Source organism: Scyliorhinus torazame, chromosome 8 (assembly GCF_047496885.1).
Source record: "Scyliorhinus torazame isolate Kashiwa2021f chromosome 8, sScyTor2.1, whole genome shotgun sequence".
Lineage (NCBI taxonomy): Eukaryota > Metazoa > Chordata > Chondrichthyes > Carcharhiniformes > Scyliorhinidae > Scyliorhinus > Scyliorhinus torazame.
This window is the reverse complement of record NC_092714.1, coordinates 209,507,996-209,533,676: the sequence shown is the minus strand read 5'-3', so window position 1 is coordinate 209,533,676 and position 25,681 is coordinate 209,507,996. Positions and strand designations below refer to the sequence as shown.

The 25,681-nt window shown below is 45.8% G+C and overlaps 1 protein-coding gene across 2 annotated transcripts; it reads right to left on the bottom strand.

The window, feature by feature from the left end:
• Window positions 1-925: 925 nt before the first annotated feature.
• On the bottom strand, window positions 926-24,873 carry kcng1 (potassium voltage-gated channel, subfamily G, member 1). 2 transcript variants are annotated; one of them, XM_072514719.1, is made up of 3 exons: window positions 24,633-24,873; window positions 21,636-22,460; window positions 926-6,088 (listed from the first exon to the last, which is right to left on the bottom strand). In XM_072514719.1, exons 2-3 carry the CDS (start codon window positions 22,395-22,397, stop codon window positions 5,324-5,326), a joined length of 1,527 nt encoding a protein of 508 aa, XP_072370820.1. In that variant the 5' UTR covers window positions 22,398-22,460; window positions 24,633-24,873; the 3' UTR covers window positions 926-5,323. The 2 variants fall into 2 exon arrangements, with proteins under 2 accessions (XP_072370820.1, XP_072370821.1); XM_072514720.1 differs by lacking the exon at window positions 24,633-24,873 and adding an exon at window positions 24,164-24,476.
• Window positions 24,874-25,681: the final 808 nt, after the last annotated feature.

Below are 25,681 nucleotides of genomic sequence, written 5' to 3'. Positions count from 1 at the left end.
GGAGAGACTGAATAGACTGGGACTATACTCATTGGAATTTAGAAGAATGAGGGGGGGATCTTACGAGAAACATATAAAATTATGAAGGGAATAGGTAAGATAGAAGCAGGGAGGTTCACTAGCGGGTAAAACTAGAACTAGGGAGCATAGCCTCAAAATAAGGGGGAGCAGATTTAGGTCTGGATTGAGGAGGAACCTCTTCACCCAAAGGGTTGTGAATCTGTGGAATTCCCTGCCCAGTGAAGCTGTTGAGGCTACCTCGTTGAATGTTTTTAAGGCAGAGATAGATATATTTATGAACAGTAAAGGAATTAATGGTTATGGTAGGTGCGCAGGCAAGTGGAGTTGAGTCCACAAAAAGATCAGCCATGATTTTATTGAACGGCGGAGAAGACTCGAGGGCCAGATGGCTTACACCCGCTTCTAGTTCTTATGCTTTTATGATTGGTAGTGTTATGTAATGTAATAGATACTTAGAACTTTATTTTATTTCATCTTAGCATGGTTCCTGCGTCTGGCCATGGTGGATACTGGGAGAGTTGGCAAGGTGTGTAAGGGCAAAGGGTGATGTATCAGGATCATGGGTTCTCATGAGTTGGCACTAGGTTGGCATTGAGGATCTAAGAGACCGGGGGGAGGTGCCATGAATTGACATGGAACGTATGAGGAGTCATTTGGGGTGGATCAGCTGGCATGGATAGGGCAAGGAAGGTGGATGGGGAGGGTGTGATAAATGACGGCTAGCGGATCCAACATTGAACAACACAAGTGGGACAAAGTCCCAGAGAACCAAAGCGGGCCTTTTAACTAGCCCACCTTAACACTTGGCAGTCTCTCAGGCTGTCTCTGAGAAGCAGCCGCATCTCCAGCGTACATCACCACCACCCCCCCCCCCCCGCCCCACCCTGCCCCCCACCCCCCTGAATGAAATCCTCGTAATTTAGGGTAGTTTCCTGACGGGAGTGCAGCAAGCTGGGAAATGTTTGACTCCAATCACCCACTTTACGAGTAAAAATCTGGGCTTACTCTCCAATTATTAATTTCCATTTATTAGCATTTATGTGTTACTCTGTACTGCAATTAATCCTAGTTTTCATGTAACCTTCAGACTTTATTCTCCCCGACCGCTTTACACATATCCATTGTAGCATTTACTCCAACTTGCAATGGCTGCTGTTCACTTGGTAGACTAAATAAATCATCGATGTATTTACCTAGCATTCCTGACAAAATTGCAACATTAGAGTTACTCTTCTGATTTTAGCACCGCCACTAAACCAATCCACATACTGAATTAGGATTGTGACTTATGCAAATTGCGAAATATTGTAGTTTTGAGTACTTCATTAGAAAAACACCAATATGTCCATTGTGCATGAAGATTCTTGACAGGGATAGGATTTATCATAGTTAGTAAATTATAGTCTTGAAATGCTGGGATTATTTCCACGGAACAGAGGTGTCCAGGAGGAGATTTACTTGAGGTTTTGATTGAGTGAATATGGAAAGTGTATTTCTTCTGGCTGAAGAATTGGTGACATGGGGCGGGACTTACCGACCTCCTTGCCGTGTGTTTTTGGTGGGGGAGGCAGCCCACCAGCAGGATCTACCAGTCCCGCCATTGTAAATGGGATTTCCCGTTGACAGCACCCCTCGTCACCGGGACCAGAATTTCCCGCCGGTGAGAACAGCCGGTAAATCCCACCTATCGTGTCATCAACTTAAAATTGTCAGGAAGAGCTGAGGGGAAATGTAAGATACCATTCTATCTATTAAAACTATTCTATCTATAAAAATTAGATAAACATTTGAAGGAAAGATACAGGAGTGGAGAGTGAGATTGGATTGGATTGAATTTGTTTATTGTCACGTGTACCGAGGTACAGTGAAAAGTATTTTTCTGCGAGCAGCTCAACAGATTATTAAGTACATGGAAAGAAAAGGTAATAAAAGAAAATACATAATAGGGCAACACAAGGTATTCAATGTAAGTATTTTAGCACTGGCATCGGATTAAACATACAGGGGTGTACTGTTAGTTTGGGGTTATGCTACCAAGAAACTGGCAAAGAAACATGGAGCCAAATGGCCTCCTTCTGCGCTGTAAACCTCTGTGCTTCCAAATATGACTCAGAAAATCCCTTGACAATGACCTCTTAAGACAGCAAAATGAATTAGATCATTTTACTAACCGAGGACCTCAATTTACTCAGCTGGGAATGTGAAAATCACTAATGTGTTAGCCACGCATCGTAAGTTACATTTATACTGTCTCTGATTTAATATTGAAACTATACACTCTAGATTAATATGTACTATTTGCTTACTGTGGGGTTTCTGTTTCAGTAATAAGTGCACACCAGGGCAGATCATAGTTTAAATGTAAAACATATGTTTTCACGTACAATATTTAAAGCTACTGCCAATTTCAGGTAGCCCAGTATGAAGCTTTGGCTCAATGGATATTTTTTTCACACTGCTTTCATATGTAGTCTGGGTGGGGTTCAAACCAGCTGTACAGCAGATTGTTTTAAATAGGTTTCAAATTAATTTTGAAAGATGATACCAGAATGTAATATCAATCAGGAAAGGCTATACAAGTGAGAAGACTGAGGGGCGAACTAATAGAGGTTTTCAAGATTACAAAATGGTTTGAAAGGCAGACGTGGGGAAGATTGATAGTTCCACTTTGGGGGGGAGCAGAACTAGGGGCCATGAATTGAAGATAGTCACCGATAAATTCAATATGTGGTTCAAGAGAAGCTTCTGCATCAGGAGATTGTATGGACTGTGGACTTCATTGTCACAAAGTGTAGTTGCAACGAATAGCAAAGATGCACTTAAGGGGCTTTTCACAGTAACTTCATTGAAGCCTACTCGTGACAATAAGCGATTTTCATTTCATTCATTTCATAAAGAGAAGCTGGGTAAACAGATGTCGGAGAAAGAAATAGATCATCATTTTCCAATCCCCACTGGATGCAGGAGGGTGCTGGAGTATTGCAGGACTGTGAACATTGTACCTTTGTTTCAAAATGGAGCAAGGGATAGACTGAATGATCACAGGCCAGTCAGTCTAATCTTGGTAATGGGCAAATGGTTGGAATCAAACCTGAGAGAGGATAAACTGTCACTTAGAAAGGCACAAAGTAATCAAAGATAGTCAACATGGATTTTTTAAGGGAAAGTTGTGTCTGACTAACTTGATTGAATTTTGTGAGGCGGTAACAAGGATCAATGAGGGTAATGAAGTTAATGTGGCCTACATGCATTTTAGAAAGGGTTCTGACAAGGTTCCAAGCGGCAAACTGATTTTTAAAAAGTCCATGGGATCCAGGGGAATTTAGCAAGTTGGATGCAAAATTAGCTCAGTACCAGGAAAGAAAGGGTAATGGTTGATGGGTGTTTTTGCAACTAGAAGGCTGTTTCCAGTGGAGTTTCAAAGGCTCAGAACAAGGTCCCCTGCTTTTTGTGGTTATATATTAATTTCAACTTACATGTAGGGGGCATGATCAATACGTTTGCAGATGACACAAAAATTGGCTACATGGTTGATAGCGAGGAGGGAAGCTGTGGGCTGCGAGAAGGTATCAATGGACTGGTCATTGGGCAGAAATGTGGCAAATGGGAGATGATGCCTTTGAGGAGGTCAACCAAGATAATGGAGTGCACAATGACCTCTGAAAGTAGTAAGACAGGACGATGAGGTGGTTAAGAAGGAAGGCATAGAATATAAGAGCAGGGATGTTATGCTGGAACTATATAAAACATCAGCTAGACCACAACTTGAATACTGTGTGCAGTTCTGGTCACCTCACTTCAGAAAGGATGTTATTGCATTAGAGAGGGTGCCATGACTGGAAAATTATGACGATGAGGAAAGATTGGACAAGCTTGATTGTTTTCCTTGGATTAAAGAAGCCGAGGGGAGGTTGCTTGAGGTGTACAATGTTGTGAGGGGTATGGGACAGGTCTATTTAACTTAATAATAATAATCACATATTGTCATAAGTAGGCTTCAATGAAGTTACTGTGACAAGCCCATGGTCGCCACATTCCAGTGCCTGTTCGGGGAGGCCGGTGCGGGAATTGAATCCACGCTGTTAGTCTTGTTCTGCATTGCAAGCCAGCTGTTTAGTCCACTGTGCTAAACCGGCCCCTTAGTAGGATTAGAGGAGAGATGAGGAAAATGTTTCTCCACCCAGAGGGTGATAGGGGTCTGGAACTTACTGTCTGAAAGGGTAGTAGAGGCGGAAACCATCAACTAATTTAAAAGTCCCGTAACCTGCAGGGTCATGAACCAAGTCCTGGAAAAAAATCACAAGTTTACAATTCTCCAACTTAGTTTTTATTTTTATGCAGTTAGGCAAAATAAATCATCCAAGTGAAGAGTTAAGTGCACGGCCAGTTCTGTAGAGACTCCTTAGAAATTGCAAAATGCTTTAAAACTCAGCGAGTAGCTCAACAAAAATATTCCCAAGGTCAAAAGAAAGGTATCTATCATTTAAACGATTTAACAAAGTTGCCAGCCAAATCACATGACTTTTGAAAAAAAATGACTGCCTCGTGTTCGGGACGGAAAAATCATTCGAAGGAAAGCTTGGTCATTATATAAATGTTTTAGAGCACAGGTACTCATTGTAGATTCTCTGCTTGCTGAGATTGTAAATTCCATGCAGAATTTTTGAAGCACTGAGTTTTATTTTATTTTAGCTTTTGGACTACATCCATTTTTTCCCCTCCCATATAGATTGCAGTTCAGGTAAAGTAGCCTATGGTTGGGAAGCTGAATCTTTTCAAAACCAGAAATATACCTCTGAAAAAGGTCAACAAAATGGTGACTGCTTCCTCGGGCATTTCGGGCAACCCTCATTCATGTCACATTTATGGAGCACAATGGTAGGTGGTTATTTGTTACTTTTGACAGTCCTAGGTGTGATTTGTCATTGGTTATTACACACGGTTATTGTAGTTATCCATAATGATTTCCAGGCAGCTCTGTGGTGCAGCCAATGCGGAAACAACTGTTTGGTTTCTTTGGGCTACATTTTGCCTTACTTCAACACTATGCACATCTCTCCGGCAAGTCACTTTTGGGTTGATTGAAATAAAATGTATTAAGAAATCACATTTAAATGCTTGGTGTATTGTGCAGATGGTTGTAAGTTGCTACATTCCCAAAAAACATTTCACATTCAGAAGAACTAGTCATTCTAAATATCAGATTGCTACTTAAATTCCTTTTCCTGCAAAAAGAAAATGCACCATGTTTCACAAATGAAGATTGTTTCTTATACCTGCTGTTCATCTCAAAATAATGTATTTAGCTTTCTTCTTGTTCTGAAGAGGAATTTGAAAATAAGTGCTTGTTTTCTTGTGAAATAGCGTTCATCTGTGATTTAGATTTGACAATGAATTGTAATCTTCTCTGATCTCTTTGCTGTTCTTGCTTTAACTCCACATATGAGCGAGAGAAAGTGTGAAAGATGGAGGTTACAGGAAAGGCCATGAGAAGAATGCCGCTTAAAATGCTGCTTAGTGCTACCACTTGGCCTGGGATACTTCGTGGCACCATGTCGCCGTAGCCCACTGTTGTCATGGTGATAACAGCCCACCAGTAACATGCCGGTATGCTTGTGAACTCGTGTGAGCTGGACATTTCATTCTCAATAAGATACAGCAATGGGGCAAAGAGTGCAATGGCCACACACAAGAATAAAAGAAGGAGACCAAATTCCCGTGTGCATCTGCGAGCTGTTAGCCCCAGTGTCTGTAGTCCCAGGGAGTGCCTGGCCAGGCGCATGACGTACAAAATCCTCAAGGCACGGAGGACTCGCAGAACAAGGCCCACTTTGTCGAGGTAACTGCTTCCTCCTCCAGGTTTTCCATTTTCCACTGATGTGGTGTCGACCAGAAGGGTAATGTAATAGGGTAAGATGGCGATAATGTCAATGATATTTAGTGGGGTCCTCAGGAAAACAAATTTGCTGCGAGCCTGTATGAAACGCAACACAAACTCTAGAGAAAACCAACCAACACAAACAGTTTCCACTATGAAAATGTTGTAGCACTTCCGTGAGCATTCACCCTGTAGATGAAAAATAGTAAAGAGCAGTAAATAAATGTCTTCAAAAGTTATTTTCACACTTTTTAGATTTTATGACAAATTTGTACTATTTTTGCTAACTTAAGAAACCATGGATACTTCTTCGGTGGATAAATATAAATATACTTTTTTATTCTACAATTGTTTGTGATAATATACTGTGTTTTTTTTCATATCTTCTAATCTTTAGCCCTCTGTTTGTTTGAAGGTGCTAACTCCTCCTGGGTTATATTACTGGTCACTTCCTCAGAACTTGCCACATTTCATGTGCTAATGTTAACAGACTATATGGTTGTGGTAACAAAGGCCATCACCGGTGTAAGCCCAGACCCGTAATCACTCAAAACTTTCACAGCCACACTTCCCAAATTATTTCAATTTTAATTGTGTTCAGATGGACCAAGTAGGTGTGTGTGAGGTCGCAAAATGTAACCACTGTGCTCTAAAGCAGGCTGGTTTAGCTCAGTTGGCTGGACAGCTGGCTTGCGATGCCAAGTAAGGCATGTTAAATCACAATGGAAGCAAATCCCTAGCATGCGTGAAACTGGTCTATAGGCTTTGTGAACTTCAATGCAATAATGTTTATCAAAATACAGGGGAAAAAGGGCAGCAGGGTGGTACAATGGCTAGCACTGCTGCCTCACGGTGCCGAGGTCCCAGGTTCGATCCCGGCTCTGGGTCACTGTCCGTGTGGAGTCTGCACATTTTCCCTGTGTTTGCGTGGGTTTTGCCCTTACAACCCAAAGATGTGCCGGGTAGGCGAATTGGCCACTCTAAATTGCCCCTTAATTAGAAAAAATGAATTGGGTACTCTAAATGTATTTTTAAAAAATAGAGGTGAAAAAAACAACATAGGCCAGAATTCTCCAGTCATTGGAATTCACTTTTCCCATCGGCAGTGCACACCCGCCCGCAGGTTTCCCGGTGGAGAGGTCACAAGAAAATCCCATTGATAAGCAGCGAGAAGATAGAATCCCGTGACCAGCGAACGGCGCGTGGCTGAGAAACAGGCAACTGGGGGACCAGAGAATCCCGCCCATAATCCTTCTCTCTCTTCTTTAGTGCATTCCTCTTTAGAGATATATTCCACGATAGTAGTTTCACAATCCAAATATCTACATCCTCTGAGTAATTAGTCAACATATTTAATCAGTGACTAAGCCATTTTTTTGAGACATTGATGCTTCGGTGGACTATTTGTTACCTGTACTCTTACTGCTCTTGTAATCCAACAGTGTCATTCTGTTCACTAAATTAAAGTCAACATACAAATTGCCTTCTTGCTATTTGTGAGAGGAGGAGAAGAAAAAATTGCCATAAAAAGAAAGAGCACCAGAGTCAGGGAAGGTGACTGGAAGCTCAGTTGATTGGATTTTTTGAAAGGATTTTTAAAAGGTTTCGAGAGGAGGTGTTGCGTAGATTAGATTTATTCATTTTAGTTTACTGTTGTTTGTATTTTTATATAAAATGACAAAAGCTTAATAAAAAAATATATATTTAAAATTAAGCTAGAAGATTTGCTTAGCTTGCACTAGCAGAAGGATCTTCAGTAATGCTCTCACCAGGAAGCACAGTTCTTAAAAGTTACCAGGTTGACAAAGGAAAGGAACAGAACTAAACCTTCAGAAGAATCACTTGGACTGATGTTGGGAGAATTGAATTTCAGTGTAAGAATGGTGTAATGTATAACTGTGCGGTGTTTTTTTGGATAAAGGGGGGTATTCTGTTTTGTGGTATAAAGTATACATTTCCTACAAAGATACTGGGGGGAATAACATGTGGAGAGGGGTGGTGCAGTGGGAAGGAGGGGGACAGATGACAGAAACCACATTAGTGTGGAGCCCACATGGTTCACATTGATCCATCCCGCAATCATAAAGCGCTGCAGGGCAGACTTACAAAGGCCGAGTGGGACTTCTACCATGCAATGAGGCGGAAGTCTCACCCTCTGGAGTTGTCGACCAGTCTGACTGGCCAGCAGCTCCATCAGCCGCGGCTGTGCCGGAAGGCGTCAGTGGCCTCTGCTGAGGCTGCAGAAGAAAAAGAAGATCATGCCCCATTGATCCCCGGAACAGATAAATCTGGGCTCTTGGGTCGGGAGGGTTTGGGTAGTTAGGTAACGGTGCAGGTTTTGCATTAAAGAGAGGGAGTGCGTCAGAAGGAATGGGGTTTTGACCTAAGAGGGGGCAGCCCGCAATCAGCCAAGGCATGCCCCCCAAAGTGAGAACCCCCTTTCCATCGTATCCTTTAAACATTAACGGTTAAAAACAGGCTTCCCGCCCCCCACCTTGTGCAGGGCAAACATTTTATGATTGGGCAGTGAATTATTAGGGTCAAACAGCTTCATAACTAGCTGAATAACACCTAATTATTCACTTAAATATGGCGGGCGGGCTGAGGGTTCGGTGCCTGCCCTTGGTATCGTGGGAATAGGCATTCACCCCATTTATGTGCCCTCTCCCGTGCAAAGCACCCTCACCCAGGGCACATAAAATTCAGCCTAGTGTTTAGGCATAGGGTGCTTTTGATCTTTTCTTACAGTAAACATCTTAAAATTTGTCTACCTTTCAGTTATTAACTGGAAATTGAATTTATTTTTTAAAGTTATCGGCTGATATAGATATCATACAAAAGCCATAAAACTTTCAGTTGTAGTGGGAGTGAGTCAGGAGCATTTGAAGTAAATGATATTGTTGATGGCTTGTAGTTTAACATTGGAATCCTGGATCAACGATATAGCGGGGTTTATTAAATAGGAGAGGGTGAAATTTGCCTTAAGGGGATCGGTGCAAGGATTCTTTAGGCGGTGGCAAACGTTCCTAGACTTCCTGGCAGAATGTTAGAAGTTGGTCAGCAGCAGCAACCCGGGGGGAGGGGGGGTTGGTTCGTTTTTCTTGAGGGGGTGTGTATATTTGCCTCTGTGTTGATGAAGGCTGTTAATTTATTATTTATGTATATGGGGGGGGGGGGGGGTGATTGTTCTTTTCTTTCTATATTTTGTTGTTGATATTTTGTGAAAATTTGAATAAAAATTATTTTTAAAAAAAAACATTGGATTGAATGGGACAGCAGTTTCATATAGTCTGGTTGATTCCGAACAGTAGGTTGGTGGGAGGGGAATGGTGGCCCAGGCAAGCAAAAGGTATTTATGGTGGAAGTGGAAAATTATGGCTTCAGTCTTTCAATATTAGGTTGGAAGAAGTCTCAACTCAGCCATGACTTTGTTTTATAAATTGAAAGTGCCCAATTGTTTTTTCCAATTAAGGGGCAATTGAGAGTGGCCAATTGCCTACTCTTCACATCTTTGGGTGTGGGAGTGATACCCATGCAGACATGGGGAGAATGCGCAAATTCCACAGGGACAGTGACCTGGGGCCGGGTTCGGACCCGGTTCCTTGGCGCCATGAGGCAGCAGTGCTAACCACTGCCCCACCGTGCTGCCAATCTCAGCCATGGCTTGATGCCTGACAGATACCCTGACAACACAACGTTGGCTGTGGAATCAAGAGAATCAATCGAAATGTAGATTAGGGGGTAGCTGTGAATCTGACTCAGTGGGCGGAATCTGACCATATTTTTTCAAAGTGTCTGTTCCGGGGAGAATCTCGCAGACACCAATGGCGGGAAAACTCACCGAATATTGAGTCTCTTTAATTTTTTTCCCTGCGCGATTCATGCCACACTCATGACAGCTTGCCTCTGATTCGCTCACCCCGGGAAACCTTAATCTCTGCGACCAGTGGGACAATCCTTTTAAATGCCTCCCCAGCACCTGTCTCAAGTTCAGTTGGGGGATGGCTACCAGGAAAACAGCACCAAGATTTTCAGAGGAAGCCTTCATCAAACTCCTGGATGGTGTGGAGCAGACCCATGACATCCTCCACCTGCGTTCCCGCAGACACCCATTAACCAAGGTCACTACCCAGCCTGGGCAATAGTGGTCACAATAGTGAGTGCCAGCTCGCTGCATAAGAGGATGGGGCAACAGTGCTGGAAGAAGATGAATGATCTGCTTCGCGCAGCCAGGATAATTCTGGCTCCTGCTGTATACCTCTTCACACACCATCATACCTCCATGGTGATCTCTCACCCACCCACCTCATGGATTCCCAAAACTTCTCAAAACACCCTAACCTGCACCCCCCAAACAGATAAAAGTGAGAACGGTCAAACCATGCAGTAATGGTTTATCCCCTGTGACGCACTAATGCCCTCTCGCTTCCCTTGCAGGCCAATCATTGAAATCTCAGCTACTACTGTCCCCTCTGAGGTCAGGGGTCCTGGTGCTTTTCTCCACATTACGTACAATCAGTTGACCAGCCCAGTCTATCCTCTCGCCCTCTGGACACCACAGACCCAAGCAGCTCTGAAGGAGACATCTCGGAGACAAGCATCAAGGATACGTCACAGCTGTCATCCTCATCCGCCACCAACGCATACACTCACACCTTGGTGGGAATGACTAGTAGGCAGGCTTCTGGGTCACTGACTGGTCAGCACATCACAGCTGAAGATCAGCAGCAGGCAGAGGAAGGAACGTTCCAGGGAACTGCCGCTAGGAGGGTTACCGGAGCTCAGGACTCAGCTGAGCCCTTGGCCGATGATATGCTCCTTCGTCTGGTCACCTAGAGCTGCTGGAGCTACAAAGGAAGAGTCATGAGCAGCAGGAAGGGATGACAGCATCCCTCCTCGGACTGCAAGGCCAACTGGAGGAGTCACATCGCCTTCTGTCCAAGGAGATGGCGCTGTCACTTCAACACAACGAGGCCAACAATGTGAGTGTGGCGTCCGCAGTGGAGGCCGTGCCACAGGACATGTACTCCATGGCGGAGCATGTCCACTCCATGGTTCACTTCATGACCTCCATGGCTGTGGTCTTGAGCTGCAAGGTGCAAAGCTTCAACTGCATGGTGCTGAATCCATGGGTGTCAATGTCAGAGGATGACGGGGCTTCGGGATCTCACTCCAGCTGCCCCTCTATCCCATGGAGGAGTCCAGGGCCCCCAGGCACCCGAACATAACATGAACGGCAGGAATGAAGCCTGGGGCCTTCCATACATGGAGACCCTGATGGTGTCCAGCCCACCTGACAGCACCCCCCTGTGAGTCTCACACCTCCAGACCTGCACACCAAGGATAGCAGCACTGCCACACCCGTGCAGCCCAAAAGTACGCCCGGACCCTCAAGGTCCAGGCCCGCCAAGGAACATCTGCCAAAGTCACCAGAGGCAATGGGGTATGAAAGCTGCAGACCACTGCAATCTCAGCTCTGGATCCTGGTGAAACATCCAGACATAGCGGGAGCGGGAGGAAGAGTAATAAACTGTTGGCACCTAGAGGGCATTGGAAAACCTAGGCACTAGTAGAGATAAGTCATTCTTATATTGCTCTTTAAGCATCACTTTGTTCACCCACACAGATCCTCCATGATGTCATGTCATGGCAGCACGCTCAGCAAACCCCCTGCACGCACTCGGTGCTTCATCCAATGGAATGTGAGAATGCAGCGCTATGTCTCTCCCTTCTCTCACACTGAGGATGCAGCAAAGACATGCCCAGGCCTGCCCAGCCCCCTAATCGTCCCATGCATGGTAACAACCCCCCCACATCCCCCCCTCCCCACCAACACGCTCAACATCATCAACGCTCAGGCCTCTCATGTCTGCCACTCTTGTCTACTGATGAGGATGCCAACAGCTGACAAAGTGTTGTGAGCCTGCCAACCTCGTACGTAATATAGAGAAAAGCACCAGGAGCCCTGACCTCGGAGGGGACAGTAGTCGCTGAGATTTGTCAGCCAGTGCCTCCGAACTCCATGATAAGTCTATTCATTTGCAGGACACATTCAGCTCTCTGTCACGCAGGAGTCAGACATATCGCGGAGGATGAGAAGAGCATCGCTCTGTCCTCAAGTCTTCATTATCCTCTTGCAGCACCCACCCAGTTGCTTTAGCGCCCTTCCAATGAATGTAAGAACCATAACAAGGACCTCTTGCGGACACCACATTTGTGAATTTATGTCCGACCCCATGGTGGGAGAGCTCTTCACTCCCTAGTCGTGGTCGTTCCCAAACCGAGATGCTATGAGGGCATCCCCAGCCCTTCACCTCAGGCCCTGGCCATCGCCCGAGCTCCTTCTGTGGGCTGTCCCTCGCCGCCCTCTTCTACCTCCTCCTCATGTGAGGAGATATGCTGCTCCTCCATCTCCTCCTGGTCCAGCTGCTCTCCCCGCTACAGTGCTAAGTTGTGGAGAGCACAGCAGACCTCAACATTGCGGGACATCCTCTGGGGACTGTATCTAAGGGATTCCCCGACTGGTCCAGGCACCGGAACCATGGGCGGGATTCTCCAACCCCCCTCCGGGTCAGAGAATCGCCAGGCAGCGGCGTGAATCCCGCAACCGCCGAATTCTCCGGCCCTGTAGATTCGGCGGGGGCGGGAATTGCGGCGCGCCGGTCGGCGGCCACCCCCCCCCCGCCCCCCGGCGATTCTCTGGCCCGCAATGGGACGAAGTCCCACTGCTGCTATGCCAGTCCCGCCGGCGTGAATTGAACCAGGTCCCTTACCGGCGGGACCTGGCGGCGCGAGCAGGCTCCGGGGTCCTGGGGGTGCTGTGGGGGGCACTCTTTTACTACGCGTCGGCTGTGTAAGTCTCCGTGATGGCCGACGCATAGGTGACTCCCCTCTGCGCATGTGCGGGGATGACGTCAGCAGCTGCTGATGCTCCCGCGCAGACTCCCGCCGGCCGGCGGAGTCCCTTCGGCCCTGGCTGGCGTGGCGCCAAAGGCCTTCCATGCCAGCCGGCGGGACGCCAACCACTCCGGGGAGGGCCTAGCCCCTAAAGGTGCGGGCTTGGCCCCTAAAGGTGCGGAGGTTCATGCCACTCCGTCCCGCCGGGACCCCCCGCCCCGCCGGGTAGGGGAGAATCCCGCTCCATATCTTGAGCAGCCCAATCACCTGCTCATCCAGTGACACAGGAGCCTCTCAGCGGGTGTTTGGTGGCCTTCATATTGGCGTGTCCGCCACCTCCTGTGTGGGTATCCTTTGTCCCCAAGGAGACATCCCTCCAGCTGCTGCTCTCTCTCAAAAACAGCTTGGATCTGTGAGCACTGCAAGATGTAATTATCATGGATGCCTCCTGGGAAACTGGCACACACCTGCATGATGCACATGGCGTGGTCACAGATGAGCTGGATATTGAGGGAGTGGTATCATAGCACCATAGAATTCCTACAGAGCAGAAAGAGGCCATTTGGTCCATCGATTCTGCACCTACTCTCTGAAAGAGCATCCTACCTAGGCCCACTTCCCTGCCCTAACCCCATAATCCCATCTAACCTTTGGACAACAAGTGGCAATTTAGCATGGCCAATCCACCTAACCTGCACATTTTTGGACTGAGGGAGGAAACCGGAGCACCCGGAGGAAGCCCATACAGACACGGGAAGCGCAGACTCCACACAGAGAGTCACCCGAGGCCAGAATTGAACTTGGATCCCTGGCACTGTGAGACATCAGTGCTAACCACTGTGCCGTCCCTTGTAGTTCATAAATTTCACCCCATGCCATCATGGAGACCGCAGAGGCACATGGGTGCAGTCGATGGCACCCTGCACCTGGGGCATGCTTGCTATGTGGATGAAGCCCATGGCCCTGGCACCCTGGTCCCTCGCGAATAGCCCATCTATGACCTCCCTTATGCACTTGTGTGCGGCTGACTGAGACTGGGTCACCCGTACTGCTCTGATTTGGCTAGCAGCACTATTCCAGATCAGAGTATGCATTTAAATTAATTTTGAATGTGATGACTTCTTCGTTCGCTAGTTCATTGCAGATAGGAGCTGTGATGATAAGTTCATGTTAAATTCTCCCTCGGAAAATAGACTTAAAATGATAAGAATTCTCTTCAAGGAGGTGGCTTACTTAGCGGGAATTACGTGTGGAGGGCATTGTAGTCGCACATTCAATCTGTGTTCCCATTAAGAAAAGTGCTGACTCTCATGACTTTGGGGCTAAAGTGCTTTAAATAAAACAAATTAGATCATTGAAATATCAGGCACAATTTTTATTGAAGTTCCAAATGACCGGACTAAGTGAGTGGAGATAACTATGGCATATGAAGTTAAATTTGGGAAAGCACGATTCACTGCACCTTAGACCTGAGAAAAATATCATCAAAATATTTTGTTAATGGTGAGAAACACACGTTCAAAAATCGCTAAAAGCAAGCTTACAGGTACGTTAAGTCTAGTGCAAGGTTGAAGTTGTCCTTAAATACAAGGGTATAGAAATACAAAAGTGAGGAATCTATGCTTCATTTGTCCAGAGCCCAGGCAGGACCCTTCTAGAGCACGTGGTACAGTTTTTTGTGCACCGCATTTCAGAAAAGATATGTTGGCCTTCAAGGGGATATAGCATAAATTCACCAGAATGATACAAAAAAGGTTAAATTATGAGGACAAGTTGCATAAAGTTGACTTGTAGTGTCTTAAGCTTAGAAGGTATGGGACTGATCGAATCAAGACGTATAAAATGACAATAGATTCAACGCGGCAAATACAGAGAAATGTTTTTCTCTGGTGTAAGAACCCAAACAAAGGGGAGCCTGGCTATTTAGGAATGAAAGAGGGAAATGTTTTTCCATACAGAGTAGAGAAAAATTAGAACTTTCTCCCCAAAAGGCTAAGGTGCTCAGTGAATCAAAGTGTTCAAGACTGAGGTAGATATATTTTTTACGTGGCTGAAAGAACTAATTAATCCATAGAATTCCTGCAGTGCAGAAGGAGGCCATTCAACCCATCGAGTCTGCATCGACCCTCTGAAAGAGCACCCTACCAAGGCCCACTCCCTCGCCCTATCCCCATAACTCCTCCTAAGCTACCATCTTTGGACACTAAGGGTCAATTTAGCATGGCTAATCCACCTAACCTGCACATCTTTGGACACTAAGGGGGAATTTTAGCATGGCCAATCCACCTAATCCGCACATCATTAGACTGTGGGAGGAAACCGGAGCACCCGAAGGAAACCCACACAGTCAGGGGGAGAAAGTGCAAACTGCACACAGACAGTCACCAAAGGATGGAATTGAACCCAGATCGCTGGTGGTGTGAGGCAGCAGTGCTAACCGCTGTGCCACCGTGCTGCCCAAAATGAACCAAAGGCTAATAAAAGGAGTTGAAGTACCAATCAGCCATGATATAATAGAATCGCAGAACAAGTTAGAGGGGTTCAATGTATTCCTACGTTTAAAATATTCCCCCAATTTATAAAGTAAAAGTATACTCATCAGGATTTACTGTGATGTTTTTATAAAAGCACCCACTTTCCTACCACAGAGATATTCAAGTTTTGAATTTCAATCCTGTTGGCCCAACCCATCGGATGTCACTTGAAAAAATGTGTTAATGTGGTGATAGAAGGAATTAAGTGGACCACAATCTGAGATTTGCTGCAGACTATTTCTCCACCTTACAGTGTAGTTTCTCAGGATCAAACATCTCCCAATTTTGCCTGAAGGTAGTTTGAAGTTGCAGGCCTGCCATTTACTGCAGGTTTGCTCACATACACTCCTTATTGATGATGTCTGGGGAGCGGTTTAGTTGGACAACTGGTTTGTGATGCAAAGCGAGGCTAACAACACAGGGTCCATTCATATATCGGCTGAGGTTATTCAGAGTTCCCGCCTTCTCAACCTTGCCCCTTGCCTGAGGTGTGGTGATCCTCAGATTAAATGACCACCAGTCAGCTCTCCCTCTCAAAGTGGAAAGCAGCCTATGGTCATCTGGGACTATGGTGATTTTACTTACTTTTATTGATCATATCACTGGAGCAGCAGAGCAGATAGTGTTACTCAAATCAAGGGTATCTTTAATATTTAAATAAACAAACAGCATTTTGGAGAAATTTTGTAATGTAAAATGAGCAAGATCCTTAATTGAAAAACATTAATTTAGAATTGCTTTTTTCTCTTTGAAGGAGCTGTTATTTTCTTCAGAACATAAAAGGTTAAATATTCAATTTACAAAATTATTTCTTTTTTTTAATAAACATTTTATTGAGGTATTTATGCTTTTATAACAGTAACAGAAGAAACGGTGTACATACAAATATAAACATAGTGCAAAAGCTGTCTTCCTCCCTCACAGGTCCCACCTTTCTTACACACTACTCCAAACTAAACTAAACCCCCCCCCCCCCCCCCCCCAAATCCCTCCAAGCTAATAATATTTGTCTCCGGGCTACCAGAGTCAAAGGCCAGAACATCTGCCTCTTTCTCCTCCTGGATTCCCGGGTCCTCCGACACTCTGAAAATTGCCACCTCTGCACTAAGCACCACCCTTGTTTTCAATGCCTAGGACATGACATCCGCAAACCCCTGCCAGAATCCCCTAAGCTTCCGGCATGCCCAGAACATACGGACATGGTTCGCTGGTCCTCCCGCACACCTTGTGCACCTATCTTCTACTCCAAAGAACCTGCTCATCCGAGCCGCTGTCATCTGAGCCCGGTGAACGACCTTCAACTGTATCAGGCTGAGCCTGGCACATGATGTGGACGCGTTAACTATGCTCAACGCGCCCACCCAGATACCATCCTCTATCTCTCCTCCTAACTCCTCTTTCCATTTGTGTTTCAGCTCCTCGGTCTGCGTTTCCTCTGACCCCATGAGTTCCTTATAAATGTCTGAAACCCTCCCCTCTCCCACCCACACTCTGGAAACTACCCTGTCCTGTATCCCCCTTGGTGATAGGAGCGGGAAGGTTGAGACCTGCCTGGGTGGAAGTCCCGCGCCGGCAGGTACCTAAACTCATTCCCTCCCGTCAATTCAAATTTCTCCTCCAACTCCCTCAGGCCGGGAAAGCTCCCCTCTATAAACATATCTCCCATCCTCTCGATCCCTGCTCTCTGCCATCTCCGGAACCCTCCATCTCGCCTCCCCGGGGCAAACCGGTGATTATTGCAGATTGGAGACTATACTGATGCTCCCACTGCTCCCACATGTCTCCTCCATTGCCCCCAGACTCTCAGGGCCGCAACCACCACAGGGCTGGTGGAGTACCGTGCCGGCAGGAACGGCAGAGGCGCCGTTACCAACGCCCCCAAACTAGTGCCCTTCCATGATGCCAACTCCACTCGCTCCCACAACAACCCCACCCACACTACCCACTTCCTAATCATGGCTATATTCGCCGCCCAGTAATAATTACTAAAGTTCGGCAGCGCCAGCCCACCCTCCCACCGGCTGCGCTCCAGCATCCCCTTTCTAACTCACGGGGTCTTACCCGCCCATACAAAGCCAGAGATCACCTTGTTGACCCGTTTAAAAAAGGACCGTGGAATAAAGATGGGGAGACACTGAAACACAAACAGGAATCTCGGGAGGACCGTCATTTTCACTGTCTGTACCCTCCCAGCTAGTGACAACGGGAGCACGTCCCACCTTCGGAAACCCTCCTTCATTTGGTCTACTCGTCGGGCCAGATTTAGCTTGTGCAGCCGTTCCCATTCCCGCGCCACCTGTATGCCTAGGTACCAGACGCTTCCCGCCAACACTCTAAACGGCAGCTCCCCCAATCGCCTCTCGTGCCCCTTGCCTGGATCGAAAACATCTCACTTTTCCCCATGTTCAATTTATAACCCGAAAACCGGCCGAAATCCCCTAGCATCCTCATAATTTCTTCCAGTGGGTCCGACACATAACAGCAGGTCGTCTGTGTATAGCGAGACTCTTGTGTTCCACACCCCAGCGTCCCCCCCCCCCCCCCCCCCCCCCCCGGACCAGCCCCTTGAGGCTCTCAACGCAATTGCCAGCGGCTCTATGGCCAGTGCGAACAACAGTGGGGGGGCATCCCTGCCTCGTGCCCTGGTGCAGCCTAAAACGTCAACCTGTTCGTCTGAATACTCGCCATGGGCGCCTGATACAGCAGCCTAACCCAGTCAATGAAGCCCCGTCCAAATCCAAACCACCCCAGTACCTCCCACAGATAATCCCACTCCACCCGATCAAATGCCTTCTCTGCGTCCATTGCGACCACTACCTCTATGTCCCTACCTTCTGGGGCATCATAATTACTTTCAGCAGCCTTCTTACATTTGCCGCCAACTGCCCCCCCTTACCAAATCCCGTCTAGTCCTCCCCAATCACGTCTGGAACGCAGTCTTCAATCCTTGAGGACACGATCTTAGCCAACAGTTTGGCGTCTACATTTAGTAGGGAGATCGGTCTGTAGGACCTGCATAGCTCCGGGTCCTTATCTCGCTTCAGGATCAATGAGATAGTGGCCTGTGACATCGTCGGGGGAAGCCCCCCTCTCTCCCTTGCCTCATTAAATGTCCTCATCAGCAGTTACCCCAGTATCCCAGAGAACCTTTTGTAAAACTCCACTGGGTACCCGTCCGGTCCCGGGGCTTTACCCGACTGCATGGCCTTCAGCCCTTCTGCTATCTCTTTCAACCCGATCGGGGCCTCCAGCCCTTCTACCAACTCTTCGTCAACCTTCAGGAACCTCAGCCTCCCTAAGAATTGCCTCATCCCTCTGGCCCAGCTGGGGATTCCGACTCATACAGCCTGCTGTAGAATTCCTTAAATGCCTTATTGACTCCAGCTGAATCTCCGACCAGGTTCCCATCCCTGTCCTTTACTTTCACAATTTCCCTGGCTGCCTCCCGCTTTCTAAGCTGCTGCGCAAGCATTCTACTGGCCTTCTCCCCATATTCATAAATCACCCCGCTCACCTTCCCTGTAGTTAAAAAGCCAAACTCCGCCTGTAGCCTCTGTCATTCCCTTAGAAGCCCTGCCTCTGGGGCCTCCGCATAACTCCTGTCGACCTGTCGTATTTCCTTTATCAGTTGATCTGTCTCTGCTCTGTCTACCTTGTCCCTATGGGCCTGTATTGAGATCAGCTCCCCTCTACCCCCGGCCTTCAGCACCTCCGAGATCACTGCAGCCGAAACTTCCCCCATGTCATTGACTTCCAGATAGTTCTGGATACATTTCCTCAGCCGCCTACACACCTCCTCATCCACTAAAAGTCCCACCTCCAGCCTCCAGTGCGGGCGTTGGCCACCCTCCTCGCTCACCTGTAGGTCAACACAGTGCGGGGCATGATCTGAGATCGTGATGGCTGAATACTCAGTGTCCACTACCCCCGTTAGTAAAGCCCTATTTAGGATAAAAAAGTCAATCTGGGAAACATTTTATGCGCGTGCGAGTAGAAGGAAAACTCTTTCACTCTCGGCCGCCCAAATCTCCAAGAGTCCACCCCCCCCACCCCCATCTGCTCCATAAACCCCTTTAGCTCCTTTGCCATTGCTGGTACCCTGCCTGTTCTTGAGCTACACCGGTCTAGCCCTGGGTTAATGACTGTGTTGAAGTCCCCCCACCATGACCAGCATATGCGAATCTAAGTCCGGGATCTTCCCCAACATCCTCCTTATGAACTCCACATCATCCCAATTTGGCGCGTACACATTCACGAGCACCACCGGCAGCCCCCCCAGCTTCCCACTGACCATGATGTACCGACCCCCCACATCCGCAACTATTCTTCCCGCCTTGAACGATACTCGCTTGTTGATCAGGATCGCGACTCAGGATCCATGAATTGGATATGTTATCTTAAATTGCCTGAATTGAATTATTGTATATTCCAATGCAAATTTCCAAATTTGCAGCAGTTTGAGCTCAGAGGCACATTTATTGCCTTCCTTAAGATGGCAGCACAAAATATTCAGTGACTGAAAGTGCAGGCATGCAGATGTGTAGATTGCAATGCCCCTTCTACATTATCAAATGATCAAATGCCTGATTCCTGGGGTCTAGTTTTGCCTGTTTCCCAATCCCGTGTGCATGCTCATCCAAGTCTCTTGGGTTAGTGCTGTCCTTGCCTATCCCTCACATTGTTACCAATTTAATAAGGAGGGAGGTACACATATTCTCAGGTGTCTTGTGGAACATACACAATTGATCCCTTGTAACGTAGTCGTTTGATGCCTACGAAACAAGCACAATTGCAATCTACAATTCTAATCAGAATTGTATAACTGAGAAGGTTGTGGAGGAGGCTGGATGGATTAGTGGGCCTTTTGCTCGTATGATGTTATGAATGTTATATTATTATTAATGTTATAATAACATTAAACAATAATGTTTGTCACACTAAAATCTATTTATCTGCTCTTTCTTTGACATTTATGCAGATAAACGTCAGGTATGTGGTACAAATGGGAATCTGGGGTGTTCACCTTAAAGGAAAAGAGAGTCTTGCTTTTATATAGCCCACTTCAGCATGTCCAAAAGCACTTTACAGTCAACAAAATAGTTCTGAAGTGTAGTCTCTTCTGTAATATAGGAAAAGTGGCAGCAAATTTGCTCACAGTTAGCTTTTACAAACAGTAATGTAACAATGACCAGATAGTCTGTTTCTATAATATTGATTGAGGGATAACTATTGACCAGGACACTGGAGATAACTGTCCTGCTCCTGTTTGAAATAGCGCTGTGGGATCTTTTACATCCATCCAAGAGGGAGCTGGCCCAGAGGGGTATTGATAGAGGTGTTCAAAAGTATGAAAGGTTTTGATAGAGAAATTGAGAAAGGAGAAATTGTTTCCAGTAGTAGCAGGGTTGGTAGCCAGAGGCGATTGGCAAAATAACAAGAGGTTTTTATTCAGTGAATTGTTATCTAGAATGTACCAACTTTGAGGATGGCGGCAGCAAGTCAAATAATAACATTTGAAAGATAATTGGATAAAATATTTAAATGGGAGGAAAAACAATTATAAGGTTTTGGAAAAGAGCAAGGCAATGGATAAATTGATTAGCTCTGCCAAAGAACTGGGCAGCACCACGGCACAGTGGTTAGCACTGCTGGCTCACGGTCCCGAGGTCCCAGGTTTGATCCTGGCTCTGGGTCACTGTCCGTGTGGAGTTTGCACATTCTCCCCGTGTTTGCATGGGTTTCGCCCCCACGACCCAAAGATGTGCAAGGTAGGTTGATTGGCCACGCTAAATTGCTGTTAGGTAATTTGGACATTCTGAATTCTCCGTCTGTGTACCTGAACAGGGGCCGGAATGTGGCGACTAGGGGCTTTTCACAGTAACTTCATTGCAGTGTTAATGTAAGCCTACTTGTGACAATAAAGATTACTATTAATTGCCCTTTAATTGGAAAAAATGAATTGGTTACTCTAAATTTATTTTTAAAAAGCTCTGCCAAAAAACTGGCAGTCATGATAGAATGAATGGTCTTGTTCCTTCTAAGATTCTACGAAACCAATTAATATAATATTGCAGTGCATTTTACACAATGGAAAATAGGCTATAACTAAGTATTCATCTTTAGCAGACTGTAGCAATTACAAATGTTATCAAATATTTATCTGAGTTTATTTGCGAATTCCTAAATTACAAATTGAGTGTTGGAACCAAAACGCATCTTACATTTTGACAACTAAAAATATACTATTCCTTAATTTTTATGGTGTTTTAACCACTGTGAATTAAAGTGTATTAGAACAAACTTACTCTGTCCTCCTCTGCTCTGAGGTCAGGCATGGTGCTGATGGATAGATTAACTACAGTGATGGTCACAAATATGACAGAAAGGCAGGCAAAGATTTTCCCCGGGAGTCCTGACTGAGGGTTTTCCACCATATCCCTGAGCTGTGTCATGAAGCGACTACATCTCGATGGCTCAACAAAATCGTCCAGCTTTTCGCCCTCCGCCAGATCTTCCTCGATGGCGTTCATCTCTGCGAACTCTTCGATTTTCTGCAGATACCGGCGGCGGCAGCACCACTCCAGATTGCCATCCTCGATGCCCCAGTACAGCAGCTCCTCCTGGAAAGAGAGGGCGCACATTTCCCTCAGAAGTCTCAGCTTGCCCGCCCTCAGGAAAGTCAGTATCGTCCGAAAGGCGCCGGGGTTCCGGTCAAAGAAAAACTCGTTGCACGTCACGTCGTAGTCGTCGCAAATTTTCATGATTTCGTCGAAGTTGTGGCAAAATCGGAGCTGCCCCAGGCGCGTTAAAGGGAAGTCGTCCAGCGTGGTCCACGGCAACAGGTATTTTATCCCGCCGACGTTTATTATGACGTGGTGCCTGCGGTCCTCCGGGAAGGCGCTGCCATACAGGTGGTATTCTTGAGAGCGCACGAGGTGGGCTCTGTTGTAAAACACACCCTTCAGGGGCTGTGTTTCGCTGTAGATAGTTTGGTTAAAGGAGTTGTCAGAGGCACAGCTGAGGGCGCTGTAATCATAGTCCGAGCTGTCTCCTGCCAGCAGAGTCATCCTGAATTGCAGCTCCTCTCACATCACTTGCAGCCCGAGCGCATTTGGAAAGTGCAGCAAACACTGTAAAAGAAATTGGACAAGAGACTGAAAAGGCCAGATGGTCACCACTCATGGACATTCATGCTGAGCCCCCCCGCGAGGCCACTATAGAGTCTGCATGGCTGACACAAAGCTGCCCTTATTGGGCCGTAAAGAACCATGCAATATGACTTATGACTGATAACCCGCCAGCTACAATGGGCAGCAGTGGAGAGTATAACTCGGATCCCAGCTGTCTTTACCCGCACAGCTTAGTTCCTATTTAAAAATTGCACTTTGAACTTTAAACATTTTAATTGATACCTCAATATGAACGATCGGTCAGCATACATTTATTATATACCTCCACTTGTTGCACTTTGCTGATAGGATTTTGTAACAACTCCGTGTGAAGTGCGGCATTTTAATTCCAAGAGATTAACCAAACAAAAATCTTAGAAACATTTAGGGAATTATTTTTCCATTGATTCGTGGGGCTATTAATATAAAAGTGTTATTGAAGTGTATTAATGAATGTAGCATATTTCTATGGCCCCATTCCATGTACATGCATTTATGCGATCAATAAAAGACTTACAGAAATGCAGGCTTTGCTGGAGTTTTCTATTAAGAGACCCCGGTAGTTTCTGTTTGCATGTTAGTGTGATATTAAATCCAAAAGATTAGTGGATTTTTTTCAGTTATCTGGCATCAATTGCAACAATTTGTCCAGATGAAACATCAGCGAACTGCTTTGAAACCTATGTGGACACTTTCCAAAAAGACTTTGTACAATCCCGCAGATAACCAGAGATTCCAAGAATAATCCAAGTTTGTTTAATTTAAAACTTGTTCCTGTCGGCAGTAGGCTTCATACACGGCACTAATTAATTGCCTCTCGCCGAGCCTTTTGAAGATGTTAGTTACACTGCACTCATTGAAGTCTTTCCCATCTTGTAACTAAGTAATACAATAGAAAATAATTGACACTACTAAATGGATTCAATATTCAGCTGGTATGGACATTCAGTTTGAAACATCTTCTGAAAGACTAATAAATAACAGGGATGCAAACAGCCCAAATGAAAACCCCGGTCTTGCTCTCTTATTGTAAATTTCGAAAGGGTACAGATGACAGCTCGCAGATCTCTAAGTATAGAACCGCCGTGAAACAAACATTGCTCGATGCAGTACATCCAAAATACAGCATTGTGGACATTTACGCTTTTTCAGTTGCATCACCGTGTCAAATTGCTGACCAAAGTCAAAGTGAATTCACCTTGTTGAAATTTTTTTTTAAATCAGGAAAATCCGATCCAGTGAGATTCTGATTTGTCGACTCTGAATTAAATTTGAAATCACATCAGTTTCTTTTTTTAAATGGTTTCGTTTCGTGAGATCTGTTTTTATTTGTCAAAGCACTAACACGCACGCATACATTTATTATATACCTCCACTTGTTGCACTTTGCTGATAGGATTTTGTGTTTATTAAACACTGGACTCATTAATAAACACTATTCATTATCATCTGTCACCACAAGCTGCTACGCAGAACCATGCAAAACAAGCACCGCCACCATATCGAAAACTAACTGCGGCTGTGCTGATTCCGTGATTAAGGATAGAAAGCTTTAAAATCTTCAAGAAAAACCAACCGCACACTCCAAATCACAACTACATTCAAAGCAGCCAGCAAGACAGTTATTCAGTGAACTTCCTGAGGGGGAAAGGAATGCTACTTACTAGAAACTGCACCAAGTTATTGTTAATGAATAGAGTTTCAAATCTTGAATATGAATAGGATGGGAATAGAGGGATACGGACCCCGGAAGTGCAGAAGATTTTAGTTTAGACGGGCAGCATGGTCCGCACAGGCTTGGAGGGCCGAAGGGCCTGTTCATGTGCTGTACTTTTCTTTGTTCTTTGTTCTTGACCGCATTAGAAGATCCATGTGAAAGGACATTAAAAAGGGTTAGGGTTAGGGTTGGACTGAAAACGAACGGTTAAAACCGCCGAGACGCCTTCTCCCGCTCGACTCCGAATGTTGCCACCGTCTTTTAAAGTTTCAAAAAGGCTTCCGCGATCACTTCTTAAACCGGGGTTAATCTCGTTTACTTTGAATCTCCTCCCTGTCGCCCCATCGGCCAGATTTTAAAAAAAATTACACTGCGTGAATACAACTGCAGCTCAACTCTTAATGTTTAACACTTACCAGAAACATCATCGCAGGCGGTGAAAGTCCCTTTGGTTTCTGTTTGGTGAAGTTACTTTTTTACACCGCGGTTTTAGTCAGTCGACAACTCGAGGTACCTTGCCGCCCAGCGCCTCTCCATATAAAGTATAAAGGAGTGGGGATGGCATGTAAAGTACAAGCGGATCCTGGAGCCCACAGGCTGCAGGCTAATCGTCTCCAGCAAGACTGTTCTGACGCCACTAGGAGGACGTGTTAGCTCTTTGAGAAGGTTTGAGTGAAATCCATGGCAACCAGCGCTTTCAGAATGGAGGATTTCCCCCTCTGAAAATGGAAATGATCCGGCCGGGGGGGGGGGGGGGGTGATGGGGCCAGCAACTCACGCTGATAACAGCGGTAGGCTTCTCCCGCATTTTCTGAGTGGCACATTAATCCCAGGACAAGATAAACGTTCTGCATATTAATGCACTCAGTTGGATGACTTGGCTCTCAAAAGATGCGAAACGTGAGCGTCATGATGAACTGTTGGATATGGTTTATGTTAGATTCGACACTGTGCTGCAAAACGAGTGTGTGGCAGTTCATTTTCTGAACTTTTGCCATCACATTCCTGTTACCTGTTACCCTGAGCGAGCCGCATTTCATTCAGGTACATCCTTCCCTTGAAAATGAAAAAATGCTTTCATGTCTAATTAGAACGCAGGATTGCCAGTGACTTGATATGGTGGATAATGATTAGCAGAAAATTATCAAGGAACATCAAATGATAGGACACAATAATAAATCGCAAATTTACCCTAGTTATTGTCCATTAATAAAACATTTAGCTTCCTTAATTCAGTGTTTTAATTTATTTCGTTTCATATATATTTATCGATTTTGGTTCAGTTTTACTTGCATTTGTCATGTTTTGGCCGCTTCCTTACTTTTTCCTTTGCTTGTTTGTTAAACCATAAATTACCCTAAATGATGTTTACAGCAGATTGATTTGCAAGTAAACATGCACTTATTGCATCAAATCACTGTTTATTTACAGAAGAGTTGCACTAAGTGCATCAAATGTTGTATAT